At 40.6% G+C, this 15,854-nt stretch overlaps 1 protein-coding gene across 5 annotated transcripts in view; it reads right to left on the reverse strand.

Annotated features, from left to right (window-relative positions):
• Positions 1-15,854, reverse strand: part of col15a1b (collagen, type XV, alpha 1b) — a 58,034-nt gene that overhangs the window by 24,400 nt on the left and 17,780 nt on the right. For 3 of the 5 annotated variants that reach the window (XM_040143349.1, XM_040143347.1, XM_040143348.1), the window contains exons 1-5: positions 10,819-11,550; positions 6,916-7,103; positions 6,244-6,453; positions 5,176-5,328; positions 1,192-1,266 (exon numbers count right to left, since the gene is read on the reverse strand). In XM_040143349.1, coding sequence (XP_039999283.1) covers positions 1,192-1,266; positions 5,176-5,328; positions 6,244-6,453; positions 6,916-7,103; positions 10,819-11,170 — 978 coding nt within the window. In that variant the 5' untranslated portion in view covers positions 11,171-11,550. Of the gene's footprint in view, positions 1-1,191; positions 1,267-5,175; positions 5,329-6,243; positions 6,454-6,915; positions 7,104-10,818; positions 11,552-15,854 lie in introns of those variants that run through there. The other 2 variants (XM_040143346.1, XM_040143350.1) reach the window with 2 other exon arrangements.

Here is a 15,854-nt window from a genome sequence, read left to right on the forward strand (position 1 = left end):
TGTCTTTGTTTTATAAAACAGGCTCACAGCAAAAGATCTTGTCAACCACTGATGATGTAATGCTCCACTTTAATCAATTATTTAAGTAACCAATTAGATAATTAATTACTTTAAATACACAATGTATAAAGTTCCTTGTATGACATTTACTTACACGTGGCATGAAACGATTAAAAGTTGTCAGATCACTGGTAAAATACACTCATTGGACCTATCAATGTAAATGCTGGATCACGCCGATTATCATATAGTGGAGGAAAAAACTAGGCCTGTAGTTTAGTAGGTTTTGTCTGGATGGAGACATTTCTATTTCTCCATCACCGTCAAATGCACATCTGACATAGTGGTCCAGAGATGAAAAAAGCACCAAGGTCATTAAATAAGCATAATGTCACTTGTGAAGGTCGGCAAAGAAAAGCCACAACCATAAGATTATGGGGGCTTTAATGACTTTTAGAGCAGTTACTCAAAATGTGTTTTTCACATAAACATTTTCAATCTACAAGGAAAGCCATGTGGTAAGAGACTGCGCCATTGTTCTTAGCACTTGGTAGGCAAGAGGATCAGCAGACCAATCATCAATAACGTCTTCTCTTTTTTCATTCAAGTCTTTTGACCACTAGGGGATGCTGTTGATTCATATGCCTATTTTACAGTATATACAATTCCTTAAACTGTTCCTGGCAGATACTCCTGTTTCAGTCAGTGTGTGTGTGTGTGTGTGTGTGTGTGTGTGTGTGTGTGTGTGTGTGTGTGTGTGTGTGTGTGTGTGTGTGTGTGTTTGTATGTGTGAGAGTGAGTGAGTGTTTTGATGACATCCTTCTGATAAGTTATGGGAAATTTTCAGGGGTGTTTTTAATTGTAGATGTATATCTTTTTCTGTTCTGATCCCAGAATCTTTTAATCCAGCAATTAGCATTAAAATTATCAATAAAAAGTGTGTTTTAAAAGCCCCATATAAAGAAAACGAATCCCTCCGTACATTTACTAAATCTAGTTTTTCTTTGAAGAAATGCTTTGGTTAAATGGTTTGTGTTTTGTCTTAAACAGTGGCATCTGTCTGTCTGCTTGGCAATCACCTCTGCTATATGAACGCACTACTGCGATTGTCTGTGTCTGTGTGTGTGTGTGTGTGTGTGTGTGTGTGTGTGTGTGTGTGTGTGTGTGTGTGTGCGCGTTTCTGTGCCTCACATAAGGATCATCATCTTCACACTGCTCCTCAGCTGCCCGAGGGTCATCTTTTATCACCAGCTGCTGGATGGAGCCCTGGATAGACAGAGTAAAGGAGGGACTGTTCACATGCACTTTAAAAATTGTTACCTTCACGTAAACACTGTGTTATCTGAATTATGATGACTCAGGTAACAGAACCGGGCTACTCCTGAATGTTTCAAATTACTCTTAGGATGGAAACACTTTCATCTTAACCTAAATACCCTCACACTGTTAAGTATCTTCCAAATTTGATGTTCGGAACATTCTGGGGCACTTTGCCTCATCCTGCCGTGTATACATCCACAGCCATAGGTAGTCATTTCCTACATTTGCCAAAATCCAAGGAAGGTTTTGTGCATAACAAGTGTCGTAGCTCCAAATGTTTTATTGCTCTTGTAAGTGGGGAAACTGGTAAATTTTTAAATTATGTGTATATGTTTGTGGTAATGGGAAATTTATAGTAATACATTAAAATAAAAATGTTTTAAGGAGGATTTTTCCTGTAAAGGCCTTTCAAAAAAGACACAACAAAAAATGTTATAATTTTTCCGAACACTGTCATAATATTTCAAAAATAATTTGACTAACTACATTTTTTTCAGGTCTAAAATTCTCAAATTCTAAAATTTTGAAGCTATTATTAGTTTTGTCTTAGAGAGTTTAGCCAAAAACAAAATATGTCAGTCTTTTGTTCTCTTTATAAAGAGAGGAGCACCACACACACAATGCAGTACAGTCACCATAGAGACCAGATTTCCAAACATGCACAACACTCAAACTCACTGCCTGGTAGTAATGGTACTGGTTTATATGGTTATATAACATGGAGAGAGATGTTAATTCCTTTGGTCAACATTTACAACATTCACATACAAACACATTCTGACTAAAAAGTGCCCCATCCCATGACTGTTCTCCTTTGAAGCTCAAGATAACAAGGACACACACAGAGACACATACTAAGAACACACAGAAACACACACACAGATACACACACACACACACACACACACACACACACACACACACACACACACACACACACACACACACACACACACACACACACACACACATACACACATACACACACACACACACACACATAGTGACCCAGATATTTCAGACTTGACCTGACTGCAGCTGAGCATGCACATATTCTGTGGGTATGCCTCAGATAACCCGTACAGAACGTCAGGCTAAACTGAACATAGCATAGATTTGTCTTTTGAGAGTAGTGTTGGGTTGAAAATGGACTGACATTGACTCCCATAGTAGTATCAGTGTGCAGAGAGTTTTAGAATTTAACTCTTGGGGTTCAGTCCTTACTCTTACTGACTAATATAAAGTATGTTGTCATGCCAATTGATTTATGCCTAAGAGACCCTGGACTACCATTTCACACATATTTCTTTAAATTACAAACACACAAACAGGTTTTGCTCCCAATCTGAATGTTGCTTCAAGTTTAACCTTACTACACTATCACACTTGAAAGACTTGGCAGCAAAGGCCTGAGTCAAGCCCTCGATCAAACCACAACTAAGCCTTGACCATATGTCAACCTTGGTGACATCTCCGACCTCCTCATCTACCATTGATTTACTCCTCCGTTCTCTCCTCCCTTCCACATACCGACCTTCTTCTTCTCTCTTCTTGCTTCATCCTCCCTTTTTTCTTCCTCTCTGTCTCTAATCTTCATAGTTTTATCCAGCAAAATTTGTAACAGAGCCAACACAGGTGGTCATGAAATTTTGAACCTGTTTAGACTTGGCTCTATACAGATCCAGACTGTGTTAGAGATGTATTAGTCTTGCATGGCCAGGCATCAAACTTTGCTTTGCTCGCTAGCTAGCTGGAAAAGCTCAGAACACTGATGACTGACTGGCTCCAGTTCAAACAGGTGTCATTAATGGAATGACAGATGACGTAAATTCTCTCCAAAATAATGTCATGTAAATACTTTCTAGGTACACTCAAATGCCCACTCCGCAAGCAGTTTATTAGGAACACCATACTAATACTGGGTAGGGCCTCCCTTTGCCCTCAAAATAGCCTCAGTCCTTCATGTCATGGATTCCACAGGATGTTGGAAACGTTCCCTTGAGATTCTGGTCCATGTTGATAAGATTACATCACATAATTTCTGCAGCTCTACATTCATTCTGACAATCTCCTGTTATCCACATCTCAATGGTGTTTTTAATGGATTCAGATCTGGTGACTGGGGAGGCCCCTAAAGTTCACTGAACTCATTGTCAAGTTCATTAAACCAGTTACAGACAACTTTTGCTTTGTGACATGATATGGAAGTAGCCATTAGAAGAAGGTAAATTGTGGCCATAAAGGGAGGCACATGGTCAAAAACAACACTCAGACAGGCTCCGGCATTCAAAGTGTGCCAAGAAAAACATTCCCCACATTATCACAACTCCACCATCAGCCTGGACTGTTGATACAAGGCAGGTTGGGTCCATGGATTCATGCTGTTGATGCCTAATTCTGATCCTACCATCTGCTGCCTCAGCAGAAATTCAGATTCATCAGACCAGGTGTTTTTTCCAGTCTTCATCTTTCCAGTTTTGATGCAGCCTGTGCCCACTGCAGCCTCAGATTTCTGTTCTTGGCTGTGAGGAGTGGAACCTGACGTGGTCTTCTGCTGTTGTATATCATCCAACACAAGGTCGTCTCGTGTTGTGCATTCTGAGATGCTTTTTTATTCATTACAGTTGTGAAGAGTGGTTATCTGAGTTCCTGTAGCCTTTCTGTCAGCTCCAACCAGTCTAGCCATTCTCCTCTGACCTCTTTCATCAACAAGGTGTTTCTGTCTGCAGAACTGCTGCTAACTGGGAGTTTTTTTTATTTCTGCACCGTTCTGAGTAAACTAGAGACTGTTGTACATGAAAATACCAGGAGATCAGCATTTTTCCCCATTCTGATGTTTGATGTGACCATTAACTGAAGCTCCTGACATGTACCTGCATGATGTTTTGCATTGCACTGCAGCTACATGATTGGCTGATTGGAGAATTGCATGAATAAGCAAGTGCAGAGGTGTTCCTAATAAAGTGCTCAGTGAGTGTAAATAGGCCATGCTCTTGCAAAATCATACTTAGTTAAAATAGTTGTTAAAGTGTAGGAGTTTCACATCAGTGCAACTCGCATATGTCTCCATTAAATATAAAGCTAGAGCAAGGAGACAGCTAGCATAGCTTAGCTTAGCTTGGGGTAAAGACTGGAAACAGGGGGAAACAACTAGCCTGGCAGCTACCCTCACTAATTAAAGTGTTATATCTCATTTGTTTAAGATCCGAAATGCCACAGAAACCTAAGTGTAAAAAGGTGTGGTTGTACTGGGAGTTAGATGCTGGTAGGGAGATCTTGTTACCTTTGGATGGAGCATTACATTTTTGATGTATTATTCTATCTGCACTGTAGATGTCTGGTATTGGCTACAACCTTATAAATACAAAGGGGAACATGAAGAAAACTCTCACATTCATTTTTTCATGCAGTTTTCATCCGTCATTTTTCTGGTTGATAGGCCTGAATAGTATTGTCCTGGTAACAGGGACAACGCTTAAGGAAGTCATTTTCATATTGTGCTCGTTGCATACTCAACAACCTTCAAAATACACAGAGAAAAAGCCAAACGGTCAGTACACAGACTTTTCCAGCAGACTGAATGCTTGGAAGTATCCAGAGGAGACAGACTGAGGGCAGACGATATTTCAGCTCTTTTACATGGTAATGAGAGGCCAGAACACACGTGCACACACCTACGCACACACACCAACAAATGTAATCCTGAGGCCCACAGCACAGATCAACTGCACACTGATATTGACACAGGCAGCCGCTCTTTTTGCAGCTGTCCATAAAAGAAAAACTCCTGGTCTTCCACTAGAAACAAACACACAACCACAGACACACCTACAGATACAAATGTTATTCACTTACCACAAATTTGACAAGCCCTGTGCTTCCTGCATTAGCTACAAAGATGCCTGAGTTGTGAGAAAAAGTGAGTCTTTCTGGCCTCCGATGGAAAGTAGCCCTCTCTGCCTCTCCACAGTCCATGTAGAGACGCACCTCATCATGCTCCACCACCACCTGACAGGCAGAGCAAATACACCCTTCAAAAAAGGATTTTTTTTTCCTGTATCTCTTAGAAATTTACTGTAGAGCTGTGATTTCATTATCTGTGCAAATTTAATAACTGTGAAGACATTATCCATCCTGGAGAGAAATTATCTTTTAAATTCCACCCTTCCGGGGAGGTCAGGAATAGCCGATCCGGGCGCTTCGGAAGTAAATATGCTTGATCCCAGAACAGTCGCTCTATCAAGCCTGCAATTATTTAACTGTGGTATCTTGATTTTAAGCCGGTCTTGAATACCCAGCAAAAATGAAAAACGTTAATAAACACTTGTAATAAACACTTGAGGGACACTAAGGAGTTCTACCACTTGAACATATTGTAATGAAAAAAAAAACTACCAATTAATACAACACATAGACCTTCAACATACTTTATAAACAGTGTTTTAAAACTACAGGGGTGTGATGATAATCTTTTGACAATTTATTTCAATCAATGTTGCATAAGTGTTTTATAAGAAACAAAGTGAAGTATTTTAACCGGACAATGGCCCTTTTCAAATGTGTTTTTTAAAAGTTTTTTTAACAACTCAGGAGAAGGAATTACAGCATTCAAAAAAATGGCACATACCTGTAATTCTCATTGAATTAAATTGACTTGCACAGTAACCAAGTGAAATAATCATACTGCACTGGCAAATTGTTTTTCACTTTCTTTTTCAAGAATAAAATTACTTGAAGAGATGATGATTTTGGCAATCATAGAACTGAAAATATGCAAAGAAAAAAATGCATTAAATGAAAATTTTACAGTTCTATCACTGACGCAGCGCATGAACAGATTTAATAAAAACCCAGTTCCAGCTGGCTAAACTGCATCTCTATAATTTGTCATATTACATACACTGTACCATATATGATGCTCACCGTAAACCGTGTCCACTGGTCTGTCATATCTGGGACACTGAAGGCTGCGGCTTTGTGGCTATGGGAGGCTTGCTCACTATCAGTGTAGTACAATAAGATGCTCTGGAGGCCCCCACGAACTGCAGTGAGGGCCAAACCCAGCTCCACCACCTTTTGACGGGCATCAGTGATGGCAAAGAGTATGCCTCCTCTTTGGCTGGCTGGACGCACCTGGAGTAAAGGCAAGGCAGAAGATGTCGGAGGTCACTAAAACTTACTGCTTCTGTAAAGCGCTTGCATTATAAGACATAAATTTATAAATATACAATAGTCCACAGAAGTCCCATTACAAATAGAGACAATACATTCCATTCTGTGTTTATTTTAACCAGCCAATATTAAAGTTTCCATGAATATCACGAAAGGCTAGGAGAAAAACTAGGACCTATATATTAGTCTTGCTTTATCATCAGAATTCCACAAGGTGGTGACACGGGGAGGCACTAGCTGACCTTTAGCTGTTTTACTTTAAAATAAACTCCTGCAATGCACTTAGGTATGATTTGACAGTAGATAGGCACCATTGTTGTGTCTCTTGACCACTGTATTCAGAGCCATGGTGACCCCTTTAAAAACCTTAATGACGGCATGATGGAGGTTTAAAAGGTTGAAGAATTCATTCTCAAGCGTTACCGTGACAATGATGGCAAAGTCCTTGTAGAATGACCCTGGCACGAAGGTCTTGGTGAGCCGACCGATGTTGGCTTCAGGCCCGAAGTTGTAGGCTGGAAAACCCTCATAGCCAGGAGTGAAAGAGACTGAGGGAGGGAGGGGTACGCCAATTAACTCAGTCAGGTCCAGATGACCTCCCGAGCCTCGCTCTGAAAGAGACATAGAAAGAAAACAATGTAAAAATGTGCAAATGGAAACAAAGAAAGAGTAACAGGTGGAGAACAGCTGAAAAAGACAGCCCTTTCCTTACATTTTTGATGTAATGTGTAATGCTGGGTGTCTCTATTTGTTCTCATGTGACTTTTTAGTTTGATTCCCAATTCTGAAGTTATAGTCATCAAAATTACCTGCAGAACTGGTCAGAGACACATGTTTTAGGAGTTGTTATAAGCAAATAATCTTGCTGCCCTGGCAGCGTTTCATTGTTCAGTGAGTTCAGCTGATAGAAGACACTAGATTACTGTTTCTAGATTTCTTTTCCCTGCCTGTTATTTTAACACTGCAAAATAGTTTTTCTTGACAGTGGGATCACTTGACTGAAACATCCACCTATAGTTGTAGCTTACTTTAGAGGTGCACAGTAGGTGTTCTGGCAGATGTCTGAACCCCCTTTCAAACTCTGCTACCTGTGTGTTGCTGGTTCGGTCACCAAATTAGAGGAAGGAAGAGAGCTACTTCTGAATCGTCGTGACATGCCTCTAATTTGACTTGATTTGATCCAGAGTCCGTCTGCGCCTCGCTGCCCTGCCTTACATGGACATAATCCTCCAAAACAGAAATGCACGCCCAACGGCCGATAATTAGAGTACTTAGTGTGTATGTGATGAGATGGTTTCACATTCCCTTGACTCCCCCCACTATGGAGCCTGTCTCCCGTAGCGACAAACTCTCACCTCAGCATTCCAGCCAGGCTCACCCCTGCTACCTATATCTTTGCCATTCACATACACACACTCACACACACACACACACACACACACAGATAGATGCATTTGCATACACTTGAACACACATCAAACACACATCTCACCCACATGAACACACACAAACCCCTGACCAGACAGGCCAACATTTGGGGCTCTCTAATTCATCAGCCTGACCAACTGGAAACATACCTGATTAGAGGGTTTAGTGTGTAAGTATTTGTGAAGGTGTGTGTGAAGGGCGTGCTTCTGTGCATCACTCAGACCACTACAAGTGGACTTCTTTACATTTACATATTTATTGTTGAAACACAGGTGGTCAGGCAGGCATTCAAGATATGACAAGACAAAACACACACACACACACACACACACACACACACACACACACACACACACACACACACACACACACACAGACACACACACACCAAACCCTCACACCCCCAATCCAGATGTGCAGTCATAAGTGCTCTGTAATGAAGGAAATGGAAAACCGCTGTTCTGAGAGAGCTGAAGTGACAACCAGCATGTTGACTAGTGGCCACTGTAACTTTTCATTCCTGCCCTGGGAGACATACATTTGAAAATATGCCAACCTTACTGTTGGAATCTGGTCTGACTGACTTGGCAGCAGAGACCTTGTGGTGAGTACCAGTCATAGCTTGGACTGTAGCCATTTCAAGATACAGGAGGACTATGTTCACACTGTTGCTGCTACCAAGAGTTCTCAAGGTCCAAGTTGGCCAAAAAAGAAGAAAAAGACAGGGGTCAAGTATAATGGTTTGTGAGAAAGGGCAGCAGAACTAAAAATGTCTCGGGACAGTTTTGGGGAGTCAGTCCCCTGCTAAAAATAGACAATATGCTAGTCTTATTGTACCAGATTATCATTCTTAATTTTAACAATGTGTTTAAAACACTGTTGAAATTAGCTCTTGTAGCTCATTGTATTTACTTTCTGCCCCACAAGCTACTATAATCAACATTGTTTTGACCAACAGTGTCCTACAAGGCAGTGGAAAAGCTGTAGCAAGGCCTTAAAAGGGTGTAAAGTTTTCAGGCTGAATGGGCAGATAGTATAACAGATGAAAAAGATATAATGCCTTCATTTTTTTTTTGTCTTTTGAGACAGATTATTTTACAATAAAAATCATTGGCGTAGACCATGGATAAACTGTCCTTTCAGCTTTCCATGTACCGTTTTTTTTATAATTATTGTACAAATTAAATGAATTTACAATTGAATACACGTAGAGATGTGATTTAAAAGTAGTTTAACCACACCAAATTATTGCTTCCACAAGAGCCAAAAGCTGACACGGCAGCTACTTCTACTTTCCTAAGCTAGGCTAGTTATCTTTTAGCAGGACTAGGTTACTTAAGCTGTTTCTGTGTTGTCAATGACCAGATTTAACAACTACTTTGTTTATACAAGATAACAAAAAAAAAATACCACATTTATTAATTGGTGCACTGATTTAAAACTACCATGACCAGGTCCAAACCCTCAATTAGTAAATCCTCGATTTATTCCATAAGCCGATGGTTAGAGAGTTGAGTTACCCAGGTCTCAGTTAGGCATGAGGAATTCTCTTGTGGAGAATTATAATACCGATATTAACTACCCCCTCAGCGTTGCCATATATAACCTTTTAAATCCACCTTGACCCTGGCATGCCACACAAAGGCTACCTGCCTTTTTGTCCTCTAGGTTTCTCAGACCCCAACAGATGTTGTGCAGAGCACATTCGGGTACTACCGTATCACATACCAGCATACTAAAGACAACAAAACAGGCTTCTGTCCCGCTTCATGAGACACACTGGGACATAATTGGAAAATGTTCAAGAACAAAAATAAGACTTAATTTGAAGATTAGCTAGTGTAGGTCAGGGACTGAACCACTGAGCCATCAACATGACATACTGAACCAATGACAGGCAATCTAAGGTTAGTGAATGTGGTGGACCACTTACACTAAAGAACAGGATCTTAGAGAGTAAAAGTTCTAACCTCTAACACAGTTTCCCTTAAATCACATGTTAACACAGGTACAACCCCCACACATTTAGAAAGAAGAATTACCTGATTGACAGTTAAAATCACAATTTTCTTTACTGATATTTACAAGTGGCAATTGCTCTGCGTTTTGGTTATTTAAAATTTCATACCGAATACTGGGTTAAATGACTTGCTTAAAGCTGCACTAATCGATATCTTCATATTAACAATGGTCAATCCACTATGTGTACTGTGAGAGGGGTGGCTCATAATGACAAACCCAGAGAGAATTACAGGATTACCAACTCTGCAGACCCCTTCAGCTCCAGAATTTGAGCGTCCCTTGGCTCACTGTTTTGATTTTGCGTGCTGCAACTTTAATGTTTTGATTCACTCTCCAAGCTCTTAACAGGCAGCTGTTTTCAATCAAAAACCACTGATAAACTAATGCTAATGTTTGCTTGTGTCTACTGGATTTGCAACGGTTTGCTAGGAAGTTCCTCATATTGACTTTAATAGGTAAAAATATGCCAATGTTGTGTTTACTAGTTATTTCTGCTGCTACCAAGTGACCAAAAAATAAATTAATGCATGTTTAAGGGCATTTTTTTTCATTGTCACTGAATGGTCTAATCCAGTGAACCTGAGAGATTATGAACAAGATAGAAAACAATATGATAAAAAGACATTTCTGCTCCACACATAATGTCCATTTTTCTGACCTTTCATAAATCTTTGCTCTTTTAGCAAGTAATGCTGGATAGTTTACATCAGAGAACATCACTTTTTGGTTGCAAGCAACTCTCTAATACTAAATATGAAGCAACTGAAACCAACCCTGAGTTAGATTTTTAATGCTAATGAGAGATCTAAGAAGAAAAATTTGAAGTAATGATAAAACTCTTAATGCCTATTCTCTTCAACACCCCGTAACACTCACCACTCTTCCAGTGTTTCAGTGGTTTGTATTGGGACCGGGTTTTGCTGCCTCCACCTGCGTTCTCCTCTGGATGTACCATCCCAGGTTTTGCAGTGCTATGGCCAGAGATTAACACTCCAGTCACCCTGTCCTCCTTACCCACCAGCTCTGTTGTCCATGGGCTGTCAGAGGGGCCAGGGGAGGTGATGGATGGAGAGGTGATGGAGGGAGGAACAGAGGTAGAAGAAGAGTTGGAGCTGGTTTTAGAGCTACCCCAGATTAAACGAAACCACTGGGCTTGTACGGGAGAGGAGAGGAGGAAGAAAAGAGCAAGGGAGAGTCGAAGGGCTCCCATCCTCTCTCTGTGTCTCATAGCTGTGTCCGAATACACACTGATGCACACCGATCCTTTTAACTGTGGCCACAAAATACTACACGAGTGCAAACAGGCATATAGCCAAGACAGGTGCTCTGTTTCTAGCTCAAGAGGAAGCACACCGTACTACTTGCACATGCAGAATCCTACAGAGTGTTCGCAAGTAAACCTCAGTACTTTAAGAGATCCATTGCCACAAAAAAATATTCAAGGGATGACTTTTTTTAGCCTCTTACTGTCCTCTCTGGTGTTTCTTCACATTTCTTCTCCTCTCTTGTTATGTCCTCGCTTTCTCGGTCTGTCTCTGTCTCTGACTCTGTTTCTAGCTCCCTGACATCTCTCTCTTTTTCCTCTCTCTCCCCTCCTCTCTCCCTGTGTAATTACTGACTCCCCCTCCTCTGGCATCCGCATCATAGCCGACTTGATTTTCTCTCCCCTCTTCTCTTGGGCAGGCAGATTAGAGAGTTAGTTAGTTCACTACTCCTCCCTCCTCCTCCTCCTCTTCCTTCACCTCCTTTCCTCTCTCTCCTCCCATCTGTGTGTGTTCTCTGGATCAAATTTGTGGTCTCTTGGTCTCTCGTCACACTATATAAACAGCTGTCAAGCTCACCAACACACACAGACACACCGATTTAGAATTCAGTGCATCATTCACAATGCTGCAGTTGCAAAAACTTTTTTGTCAATTACCCTCTGTCTCCTTTTCCTGTTGCTATGTAGTCTTCCCCAGCTAATACACCAGAAATATCAAAAGGAAAGCACCTTAACAATCCCACCATGATTTAATTAAAAAGAGCAAACATTGATCATCTAAACATCATATAGGTCTCTGCTAATATTGAGGCTTGTGATGAGATATCCAAAAAATACCATTTAAAAATAAAATAAATTAGTCCAGAAAACATTGTACAGGCACTTCTAGCAGGGAAGTTTCTTTATAAAGACATTGAGGCGAAGCATTCCTCCTTCGTCTCCTACTGGACATAAAATATTTATTCACAAATACACACATACTTTTTCGGCTACATGGCAAATTCAAAATAGTGTGAGAGAGAATGACCATAAAACATCCCTGAAAGTTAGTCATTTGTCTCCACCAAATGGTTGGCTATTAAGGTGTTAATAGTAGGTGTTATCGAACCAGAGGGAGACGAGAATTGGAATGTTAAGGGAAGTGAGAAAAAATTCCTGGATTTCCCCCTTTAACTGGATCTGCATCAAAATGGGATGGGCTCTTCCCGGCCCATTCCCCATCCCTCCACCAAGTTCAGTGCAAATCGGTTCAGTACGTTTTGCGTCATCCTAATGACAAACAAACAAACCAACAATCACACCAACAAACTAGAAATGCACTGAGAGAGTGCAAAACTCTGCCAAGGCCAACGTGAAACAACAAACAACAGACTTCAGAGAAAACGATTCAAACTCATAATAATTGATTCAGGTCTGCCCCAAAATGTAATGGGCTATTCCCTGGCCCATGCCCCATCCCTCCACCAAGTTCGGTGCAAATCGGTTCAGCACTTTTTGTGTAATCCTGCTGACGAACGCACAAACAAACCAACCAAAAAACAGACAGAGGTGAAAACATAAACTCCTTGGCGATGGTAAAAATATAAATTTACTGCCCTTTAATCCGACAGCATATTTGACTAATCACTGATTTACATACACATAACAGGAGAGGAAGAATACTGATTCTATTTTACACACAATATATTTTTAATTTTTGACTTGACTTGTTGGTTGGTTGGTGTTGTTGACCAATAATAATGTTCATCTCTGTAACCGAGTATCAGCCCCATAACAAACCTTTCAACAAAAACTTTCTCAGTTTTATACCTCTAAGCTAACAGCTACTGATTGAAACTTGAATTCAAGTGAGTTGTCCTTGATTTGGATCCCTATCATCAATATGTTTTCATTTGTTATGACATGTTCAAATTCTTTAATTCTTTCAATTTAAGACATCAAAAATGGCTTAACCGTTAACAGATAACATTCATCAGTCACCTGACTAAAATTAAGATGAAAAATGATTTAAAAACTACAAAAGGTTGAATGGAAATGATTCTCCCTGCTTCACAGGGTTGGATTGGGAAAGAAATTCAACCTTGGACTTACGCAGCCCGCCGGGATTTGTCCCGATATGCCTGATGGTCAGTCCGACACTGCTGTTGCAGCTCACTGATCAGGGAGAGAGGGAGAGAGGCCCCATGCTGATGATGACAAAGGGTTGCCTGTTCTGTTGTATTGTACTTCTCTAAATGTTTGGTGAGGTCCAGGATGAGGGCTGGAGTGCTGCTAAGGATGGGGCATTGAGTGGAGGTGTTTGTTCAGGCTGATACTTTAACTTTAGGGGTGTGGTCACACTAAGTATGTTTTGGTGCACTTTGTTTTTGGGGCTGCATCAATCTCAGTTTTTCAAGCAAAAAATAGTCCTTTCACATTTTGACTTGTGATAATAGGAAAAAGCACAGGTCTTACTAACAACATTAACGATGACACTGTTCTATTCAAGTGTCCCAGTAAGACATGACAGTGTGACAGTGAGCCAACATGCAAAAATACCAGGACCCAAAAACCAAAGCAGCTAAATGGAATTCAGCCATCATTTATTTTATTATTTACACTTGTGTTTCACCTGCTGTGAGATGTTAAAAAGTCTTCTAAATCTGTGGGTGTGAGTAGGACAAGATAAACATAAGAATATGTTTCAAAAATAATAATATTCTACTTTATGTTAACATTAAATCAAATAACTGTGTCATGGTTGCTCTTATAACAGACCCACAGAGAATTATCACCCAATTTTGCAGATCTTGGCCACTTTTCAGCCTCTTTTAGTTTATTGTTTTGTGGCCTAGATATTTATTGAATGGTCTCACTCGCTTTCATCAAAAACCAAGGCTGTTTTCACCAGGCAAGCCTCTATCAACCCGCTGTAGACAACCAGCCGAGCAGCAAACAGCAGGCAGACCAAAGCAGTTACTGGCTTGCTGGTGAAAAGACATCAAACTTTTAGTGAGAATAAGAGACAGATATTTTCCCTCAGGAGCTGCCAGAGACTAAAACAGAGGTCTAGAAGAGCGAGAGATAAATGGACTTATATTCCTCATGTGAATGAAACACAACAAAATGAAAAAGTGACTGAAAGGTAACGTTGCTCTGTGCCTGCTAACTAAGGGAGCTGTTTTTTTTTTTTTTTTTTTTTTTTATGATAGCATCCAGGTTGGTGTCGGTTGCACATCATTCTGTCTCCTAGTAGCCAAAATCACTTAATGGAATTTAAAAAACAGACCCACTTCAAACCAAGATAAAATCATTCAACTGGGGAAATTGGCACAGGCAAAGCTAAGGAAATTTGTGATTTCTTTGTCTTTGTTTACATTCAACAATAATCATTCAATCTAATCCCTTCAGACTGGGTAACACACTGGCACTGCAAAAATATATGTTTTCCTATAGGCTCTAGGTCCGAACAATCAGGCAATCATTGCTAATGTCTGGACAATCAAAGAACTGTGCTATTCACACTTTGATTGACTTGGTTATTGGGTTGGTATTTTTTGAGTGTGGGCAGCATGGCCAAGAAAGAAAAAACAAAGATCACCCATGGCCCACTTTTCTCAGCCGAAAGCTTGTGGACTGCACAAATTGTTGTTGTTTTGCTGGTTCCTGAGCTCTATAGAAGATTGTCAGGACTTGTTGATTGTGTTGCCATAATCTGAACATGTGATTAGTGCAAATTCAGGAATAACAAAAAATATGCATCCAAGGATGTCAGACAAGGATGCCAGCGCATATGGCACAGGATGAAAAACATTGGTTCATTTACTTTTTTCACTCATATGTGTTGCACTCCCACTTAATGTTCATATTTCCTGTGATATCACTCTCCAGTCCCGTGCTCCTTCTCCTTACTGCCTTACCTGGGGGATGTTGGTTGTAGGTGTTATCTTGGTAAATTTGATCAGACCCTGGGAGCCATGCTGGTCAGAAGACACTAACATAAACACTTGTGGGAAAAAAAAGGGTGGGGTGGTCTCTAATGGAGCAGATGATGGGTTTAAAATTTAAGGAGAGGGTAAGGGAGGAAACCCCCCAGGGGGTGAAGCTTGATTAGTCATGGATTAGCCAGGGATGAGGTGGTGTGGAATGGGATTGGGTGAGGATAGGTTAGAGGTGGTCAGGAAGATTAGCATGGGGGGCAGCCCTGATGCTCCACCACAGTGAAACCTGGCATGTCATACCAACACACACACAGCATCCTAGCTATGTACAGTATAATTAGAGCCCCTAAACCTCCTACAACCACTGACCCTTCTCTGGGTCCTATTAAACCGCGGTGATCAGAGAGGGTTGTTTGTGACTTTGATGGTTATCAATTACAAGCAATTCAAGACATCAGGATATGGCTTTAAAGCAGTATTAACAGATTTTTTTCCCCTTTAGTTGCTAAATGATCACATTGTTCACCAACTAGCTGCTAATATTATCTGTCGGCCATTTGGTGCTGGGCATGCAGTGAGTTTATCAGAGCTTTTTAGCTGAAAAAAATGCCTACTGGGGCTGAAGCTGGAGTTGATAAGAGCAGTGACAGTGAACCAAAACAGTAAAAGCCGAGAGACATAAAACCAAAACAATGAGCTGAAAGACCCTAAAAAGCACCCTAGAACCG

This window comes from Xiphias gladius, chromosome 14 (assembly GCF_016859285.1).
Source record: "Xiphias gladius isolate SHS-SW01 ecotype Sanya breed wild chromosome 14, ASM1685928v1, whole genome shotgun sequence".
In the NCBI taxonomy this organism is placed as follows: Eukaryota; Metazoa; Chordata; class Actinopteri; order Istiophoriformes; family Xiphiidae; genus Xiphias; species Xiphias gladius.